We start from the raw sequence: 8,464 nt of genomic DNA on the forward strand, positions 1-8,464 counted from the left end.
CAAGGCTAGGCCTAGGTATGGAAGCCGGGTGGGCACTGATGGGAAGCCCGGTCCGGCTCAGCCCAGACCCATGTGAATGGGCCGGACCGGCCCGGCCCAACATGACCGTCGGTCTCTCAAGATCACCAGGTACCGGCAGCGGCGGCAGCTGTTGGCGTGTTTCTTCTGCGCCGAGACTGAAAACGGCATCAGTAGCAGACGGAGCGACGGGGCCAGCGACGCTTGACACCGGCACGGCATGGGCGCCGACGACGACGCCGCCGCCGCCTCCGGCGGCGTGGCGGCGCGAGAGAGGGAGGCGGAGATCGAGAAGGCCATGCGCGCCCGCGTCGCGGACTTCAAGAAGCAGGCCGAGTGAGCACACTCTCATCTCCCCTTCCTCCAATTTCTCGGGCTGGTGTGGCCGTCCTGCCCCTCGTCTAGGGTTTTGCGCGCTCTATGGTTCAGGTCTGTGGCTGCTGCCCGCAGGCGTCTGGAATTGGGGCGGTCTCGGTTGGTCTGCTGTTGCTTGCTGCCGGAGGGTCGTGCACCGCGGGAGGGTTTTGGCTTAGTGGGGCGGGCTTGGGTAGGGTTTCTACTTTTGCTGTCCTTGTAGGATGTGAAGGCAAGCGGCGATGATGAGTCCTGGACCATGGTCTTCAGAACGGGTGGTGCAGGTCCCAGACGCAGCTGGCAGCTCCTAGGGTTTTAGAGGTTAGGGGGAAATGGAAATTCGGGATGTCAACTCTCAAGACAAGAGGCAACTGAATCTGTAAGAAACACTTAGGTGGCGGAGATCTCTTCTTACTGGATTGTTTCGTGATCTGATGGCAGCCAGATGGTGGGTCCGTTTGCTGTGGCGCGAAACCGTTTTCCGTTTTTGTTGTTATTCTTCCAATTTATTGTCTCATGTATTTTGTCGTTTCGGCAGTTTTACTTGTTTACTTCCCCTTTTAAGCTATGCTTATTTATAAGACCGTGATTGAGAAGTTATCCTGTTTTCCAGTAGAACATGAGTTCAGATTTCCCCGTCTTCAATTTGCATTGATTTCTATCATTTTATCCCCAAATTCCGCATCTGCATTTCGGTTCACAGGGAGCCAATTATTTCACTGTATAAGCATTAGCATTTTTTCTAAAAGCTCTAGGCTCTAGGTAGTTGGTCAGGCTCATAGTTCTTAAGGCGGAAAGGCGAGGCATGACAGTGCGCCACCGCCTGGACGCCTAGGCGCCTGCCTTAGACGCCTAGGTGCCCGCCTAGGCGACCATTTTGCAAGGCGCTGGGGAGTCGCCTAGGCGATGCCTTAAGAACACTGGTCAGGCTCCACTAGGCAGTTATGCAAGATTAATGTCATGTATCAAGCGTTCATGAATTCCGTGACCATAGTTTATCTTCTATCTACAATTACTCAAACTTTCATACACAGGTGAAGTCCTAAATTGCTTTAGAAGAAAAATGCCTAGGTACTAGCACCTAGGCGCTACCTTCTGAAACAGAGGCCACTGTTGATTTGTGTGAGATGATAATTGCTTGGTGTAGTACACTAGTACTTTGGCACTTGCCTCTTGATGAGTGCTTGGCCTGTTGGCCATGCTGTATCCTATGTGAAACTGTGCTGCTCCTATGTGAATCTGTGCAAGAATAAGCGGAGGCTGATATCATATTCTTCTTTCTTTACATCTAGCACTGCCAATGTTTTACTATGGAAGGATTAATTGAAACCATCTTTGAACAAATTGTAAGTATTGCCTTTCATGAAAGGTGTCTTTTCACAGTATATACAGTTTTTAAAAAATCTGATTGCTCTAACCAAAGTAAATTATAAAAAAGTGCTATAAAAACATAACTTTTTTGTGAAAAGGCTGAATGGGTGCCTTTTTAAGTTTTCATAACAGGATGTGCTATTTAAAAACTTCCACTATCTTAACCCAGAGGTGTATACCTTACAAGCCTGTTATTTCAATCAGATCTGATGGTTAATATTTTTTTTGGGTTGATCAGATGGTTATAGGTTTAGAGGTGACATGGCTTAATGTTGATTTTGTACTGGAGGTGAATTTGAATGTAGAGAAAGATGTGTCGTTGACCTTTTCAGCTTTAGCAAGATGAATGTTACACTTACACAAGAGATTTTCTTTTTCAGCTCCTTGACCCTTGAAGGCGTTAGGAGAGCACTGGAAAAAGACCTGGGTTTGGATATTTATTCACTTGATGCACATAAAAAGTTCATAAAGCAATGTGTAGACAAGGTACGTTCACTGGTTTACGGAACTATCATTAAAGTGCTGTGATGGTTCTTCTACACATACAACTTTTCATACTCTTTAGTTGGGGTTCCTCTTATTTGGAAAGGGGGAGAAACTAGAATTGTGCAGAGTGCATACTGGTTAGCTGTACAGATTTATCAAATTCTGTTGCTAACAGGATGAAAATGTTCATTCTTTTGGAAAAAATAACAAAGATGAAACTATGCTGACAAAATTTGATGGGGCTTGTACACAAATATTCAATATATTCAGTTTTTAGTTTTTAGTTTCTAGTATAGCTTCTGCATGGATCCAGATGAATTTAGAGTTAGATAATATAGTTTACTACCCCGTGTTATTGACAATGTTTGTCCTAAGTCCTAACTAATCATGAGCATGTACGAAGTGTTTTGGTTATTTATCCTACTGCAGTACTGCTAACAAAAAAAATGCAAAATATATTAAACCCTTATATTTTCCTTTTAATAAATATGCAACAGACCATTACATACGAATAAGCATAGGATGTTGCTCAGTGCTCACTGCTCAGACATTATGTTCTGCAGAAGTGCAGAGTAAATTCAAAAGTAAGGGGAAGGTGATGGATAGTGGTTATATTTATTAAACATCTAATGCTATTTTATTATCTTAAATATCAGATTCTTGTTCTACATTTAAAATCAGTACTCAGGAGCTTTAAAAAATCATGATGTTGTTTTATCTAAACTAGGACTAAGGTTCTCTTGATATATCTATATGTGAAACAGTGGCAGTTTTGCTTGTATAGATAATTTGTTCCCTTGGTTTCTAATCTGGAAATTCATTACATCTGAATATCTGATAGTATGTGCAACTTCTATTCCCAGCTGGAACATATTACCTTGTGTTTTGGTAGATCCAGTCAATCTTTTTTCTTCCTTTTTCAGAATTGCTTTCTGTGTTAGCTAACTTCTGCTCATTCTTTCTTTCTTGGCCAAGTATTATACCAGATTTTTGCTGAATCTGATGATGAAAATGCAAATGATAATGCATCAGACGATCCTGAAGCTAAAAATGATCATTTATCCAAAGAAGGGACAGATATTGCTAAACCAATGCCTGTTTCAAACAAAACATCCTCCAATGCTGATGTTGTAACATCCAGCAAGACAGGAAAGGATCTTGAAGGAGAAAAGGATCAAACTTCTAGCGGTGATATTAGTGAAGACATGATAAAAGAAGCCATTGAAAAAAGGGCATCTTATTTTAGAAAGAACTCTGAGTATGTGTCCTCAACTTCTCGTTTATGTATAATTATTGCAAGTTCATGCTTACATCAATGGTTGCCATGTGTTGGTTTATTGAACTTCTCAACCTTTGCACATTAATATATATATAACATGGGGACAAGGAAATGACATTAACAGATACACCATCGAAAGTACTTCCATTATGCTATATTTCCTCTAGTACTGTGGAGAAATTAATGATCAATTTTGCATGTTGGAGGTGATGAGAAGTAGAGAACTGCCAATATTTAGTATTCAGAGTATTTTCAAGTTGCATATCCTGCTTAATATAGGGTATTATTATGATAGATCTTGGGTTTATCTTGTTTTGTTCTAGGAATATTGTTTCCCTAGAACATATTTACTTGTTTTGTGTTATGTTTTACTCATTTTGGTTTGGATACTGCATTCTGGACTACAAAAATACTGCTGTTGAAACTGACTAGAGCATATTGAGATGTTTTTGGGCATATCCATTGTCCCTTTTTGATACTCAATGTCCTTTTTACCTGCCTTTTGTGCATTTCGATATTCAGCGTGTATTCACAAAATGAAATAAATGCAGTACTCTTACTTTACAAGGAGTTCGACGTACTTTGGAAGAAGATCTCAAGCTTCAGAAGAAAGCTTTGGATGCCTATAAGAACTTCATTACTACAGAATTAGACAGGGTCAGTTTACTAATGCATGAGTAACATGTACTATATCTTTAAATGTATATGCTTTAACCTCTTTTTTGCATGATTAATTTGTTAATGGGTTCTGTTGCTTTTCTTTATCACGGTAGCAGATTTTGCAAGAACCTGCAAATGGGACAAAGAAAAAAAGTAAAAAGGGATCTTCCAAGGATACTGACCAAACAAGTAAAGGCTCTAAAAGAGTCCGTGAAGAAACAGATAGATCTGAATTAAATGATAGCAAGAGTGAGATGGAAGACAGTGACGAGGATTCAAGGCCAAGAAAGAAAAGGGCAGAAAAGGCTAAAGTCACAAAAAAGCAGAAAATAGTTACAAAGGAGAAGAAATTCTCAACCCCAAAGGCTAAAAAGGTTGCAAAACAAGATTCGGATAGACGTACTGAAGAAAAGGGTGGCAACTCAGCAGAAGAGGATAATTCCCATTCATCCGCTGAGGAAGATAACAAGGTTTTCAGATTGAACTCTCGGAACACTTAATTCCTTGTATGCCTTACTCATATATCCTGATGTTTTGGTGTGCAGAGAAAACGGCAACAGACTCCAGCTTATGGGAAACAAGTAGAGCATCTGAAATCGATAATCAAGTCCTGTGGAATGACGTACTACCTCAACTTTCATTTACCATATGCAATTATGAATTTGTAGAATGATAACTTGACTAATATATGTTTCCTTTAATTCAGAATTCCACCTAATGTGTATCGGAGAGTCAAGCAAGCTCCTGAGAACAAACGTGAGGCCTGTTTGATAAAGGAGTTACAGGATATACTTGAAAAGGAAGGATTATCAAAAAATCCTTCTGAAAAAGGTGTGTTTTCTTGTTGACTCTAGGAAATATTATTTTTCGAAGAACCTCTAAAAAGGGCAGGGAGCTCCTTCAATTCACTTAAGAAGAAAGAACTGACCTGGTTTATAAGGTAAACTGGACCCAAAACCCATACAACTGCACGGTTAATTAAGGAGAACCAGCAAAAACCTAAACACATCTGCTCACGTGACTCACCCAAAACAACATGATGGAGCCCACCATTTGTCATCGTTGCAAAGCTCTCCGACTTCACACGGTGGACCTCATCCAAAGCTACCAAGTCACGACCTCCTGCACATGACTAGCACCAACACACCTAGCCACACCAAACAGCATTATCGTTGCGCCCAACAACGAGCAGCTCTGACTTCGCCTCTGCAAGCACAAACTATGAATTTCGGCCACCCGCCAAAAGTATCACCACCTAGGTGCCCAAACCACTCTAGTAAATCGAGGGAAGCCCCCCCCCCCCCCTCTCTTCTGTTTAATTGAGTACTCCCTCCATACCTAAAAAACCTGACGTTTTAACCTCCTACACTGTTTTTATAAAACCTGACGTTGCGCCACAGCAGGTGAGGTTTTGGACGTGTTTATCCCTCTCTCTCTATGCTATGCTCGCGACTGTCCAGTTGCTTCGGTGCCTCGATACTTTGTCCGCATTAACTGCAAACTGCACGCGCTCACGCAGGCTCGCGACCCAACTGCTCTGGCGCCCCGCATTAACTACTGCGAACTGCACGCTCGCACAGGCAACAGAACTGTATAAAAGGCACGCTAGTGCAGGCAAAACTGCACAAAAGGTGAGGTTGCCAGGATTCGAACCTGAGATGTAGCAATGAAGCCTACACCCACTAGCCAGTTGAGGAGGTTAATTTTTTTGTACAGGGTTCAACTGCAATCCTATTTATTAGGGGTAAAAAAGGAAAACTAACCCCTAATTAATCACTCCTTGAGTCCTTGGTTACCACAATCATGTCCTAAACGTCAGGTTTTTTGGTTATGGAGGGAGTATGATTTACTGATAGAAGTAACCTTTATCTTGCTCTCAAACTTTTGATACTACAGTGTAAGGTACTAAAACTAACCGTGTTGGACTAATATATCTCTTTCTCTAACATTCTTTATTAATGTTATGGGCAGAAATTAAATCAGTGAAGAAGAGAAAAGAAAGAGCAAAGGAACTTGAGGGCATAGACATGAGTAATATTATTACTAGTTCTCGTCGGAGAAGTACATCAAGTTTCATACCCCTGCCGCCACCACCTAAAATAGAAGTGGATAGTGATGATGAAGAAGAAGATGATGATGCAGAAGATGATGATGAAGTAGATGAGGAGAATGTAAAAGGTGGAGATGAAGACACCGATGAAGTTGATGAGGAGAATGTAAAAGGTGGAGATCAAGACAATGATGAAGTTGATGAGGAGAATGTAAAAGGTGGAGATGAAGACAATAATGACACTGCCGAAGCTGGTGATGGTTCTGCTGATGGTATGTTTCAGCTATCTGTTCCTTGATTTGCTTTCAGCAGCTTATGATTTCTTTAATGTTGATATAAGTGCTGTTTTAAGATATGCTGTAGGTTTTCTTCGAAATTGCTATGATGCTATAGTTCAGTTCAGCCCCAGCTACCATTTGGACTGACCCTGTTGAACACACCAAACTTACCAAAAAGGGTATTATAAAAAAAATAATCAGGGAGGAAGCATGTCACCCCTGACTTAGCTTTTAGAAGGGAACCTCACCAGCATTGTACAGGGAATTGGGCACACATGCAGCACCAAGGTTTCAGCCCTGGGTGGGTGGCTCCTTTACTGGGTGCTCTGAGCCACACGTTCATCTAAAACAAAACCTATGCTAGCATTTTGACATTTATTTCAACAGTTTTGCAAGATCTTAGGGACCATCTTACTGCTCCAATCCTTTTTATTGTGTGAAAGCACCATTATATCTCTGTACAAGTTTGGATCGTGAATATGGATTGACATAGTAACAAACACAAAGGTCTTTCATCACCAGATGGCCATTTTTTCATTCTTGCCAGTAGACAGATCTTCTGTGCTCCACACCAGCATTTGGCATGGTTTGACATGTAACCCTGATATATTAATATGCGCTGGAGCATGCCTCCGTTGCCTTTCTTCCATAGGGATGAAATGCTTGAAACTGAGCCTTGTAGTATCTGCATACATGGTGGATGTGTGCTCCGATGGCTTCACCTATTTTTGGCTGTGCTGCGGCTTTGGCTGTGCTTTTGGAGGAGTCAAATTTTGGGATGGAGGAATTTGAAATAGCCACATATTAGCTTTTTATCACAAAAATCTAGAACTCTACAGATTCTATGTGAGTTTGATGTATTTGTTAAGGATTTCATATGTATGCTTTTGTAGCTTGTGTACCACAATGCCTCTAAACATGCTGGTTTGCAACTATTTGTTGCATTTTTACATGAAAACTTAACTCAGTACGACTGCAGCAGTTAGCAGTCCAACTGGGTTTGATGCATCTTTTCTAATTAGCGTATGATTTTTTTTCCATATCTATCATCATATGGTTCAGTACTTAATACTCATCGGTTGCATTTCCTGCTGATCACTTTGGTGGGCCAGCCATATATATAGGTTCAGGCCCCAGATATTTCCTGAATGCTAATTAACCCTTCTGTACACTTGCAGCTGCTGAAAAGGAGAGCGACTGATTCTGGCCCCAGATAAGGCAGAATCAGTTCTGACCATATATAGGTTCAGCTTCATGTTGACTTCCTCGTTCGTGGATGGTCTGGATGTAGCCAGTTGCTCCATCTGATGTTTATTCATGTGTGCGTGATGGGAACATTTGTTGGCTTCAGCTTTGGTGAAACATGAGGAACATATTGTTCTTGTAGTTATGTACAATGTCACATTCGTTCTCGTAGCACCTTGTTCGCGATCGTGTAGATTGCAAGAGTTGCAGAACATATAAGTTAGCAGTAATCAAGTACTGATTGGTTTATTAGTTTCTGGTATAATATAGACTTTTGTAGATGAAGGATTGGAATTCCTCTGGGCTCATGTTTTTGCTTTGTTTTTCTTAGGTAGTGTTTAGTTCCGAGGAATCTGGGGCTTTTGATGTTCTGAATTCTGATTGGCATTGTGCCGTTGTGGCGTTCAAAAGTTGTCCTGTAGGCTGTAGCCTCTGTGAAATCCACCATGAAGCTTTGACTTCAAGTTTTGGACGAAGCTCTGTATAACTTAAGCCGGCTTGGCACCTCGTCGGCTGATAATCTTTTCAAAATATTATAAAAATATGATCATTTGTATAGAAAATAATATCATCACTTGTATGTCAAAATATATTTATTATAAAAATATGGTTCATTATATAATCTATTAATACTCATTACACATTACAAATATTAATTAATATTTTTTATATATTTGGTTAAAGTTAAGATTGATTGACTCCTTTTTGTGTTGAGAGTTGACA

The 8,464-nt window shown here is 40.8% G+C and overlaps 1 protein-coding gene across 2 annotated transcripts; it reads left to right on the forward strand.

Moving 5' to 3' along the window:
* Window positions 144-8,185, forward strand: LOC8066049 (DNA ligase 1). 2 transcript variants are annotated; one of them, XM_002449601.2, is made up of 9 exons: window positions 144-354; window positions 2,124-2,229; window positions 3,216-3,487; window positions 4,060-4,165; window positions 4,285-4,638; window positions 4,714-4,790; window positions 4,875-4,999; window positions 6,140-6,490; window positions 7,675-8,185. In XM_002449601.2, the coding sequence occupies exons 1-9, from the start codon at window positions 239-241 to the stop codon at window positions 7,695-7,697; spliced, it is 1,530 nt and encodes a 509-aa protein (XP_002449646.1). In that variant the 5' UTR covers window positions 144-238; the 3' UTR covers window positions 7,698-8,185. The 2 variants fall into 2 exon arrangements, with proteins under 2 accessions (XP_002449646.1, XP_021317210.1); XM_021461535.1 differs by lacking the exon at window positions 144-354 and adding an exon at window positions 655-820.

The sequence above is a fragment of the Sorghum bicolor genome, chromosome 5 (genome assembly GCF_000003195.3).
Source record: "Sorghum bicolor cultivar BTx623 chromosome 5, Sorghum_bicolor_NCBIv3, whole genome shotgun sequence".
Classification (NCBI taxonomy): domain Eukaryota; kingdom Viridiplantae; phylum Streptophyta; class Magnoliopsida; order Poales; family Poaceae; genus Sorghum; species Sorghum bicolor.

Excerpts from the sequence above, each read along its gene's own strand:
- LOC8066049 (XM_002449601.2), top strand. The coding sequence starts at position 239 with ATGGGCGCCGACGACGACGCCGCCGCCGCCTCCGGCGGCGTGGCGGCG. Across the intron at positions 4,639-4,713 it reads CCGCTGAGGAAGATAACAAG|AGAAAACGGCAACAGACTCC; the intron begins GTTTTCAGATTG and ends TTTGGTGTGCAG. Across the intron at positions 6,491-7,674 it reads TGGTGATGGTTCTGCTGATG|CTGCTGAAAAGGAGAGCGAC; the intron begins GTATGTTTCAGC and ends GTACACTTGCAG.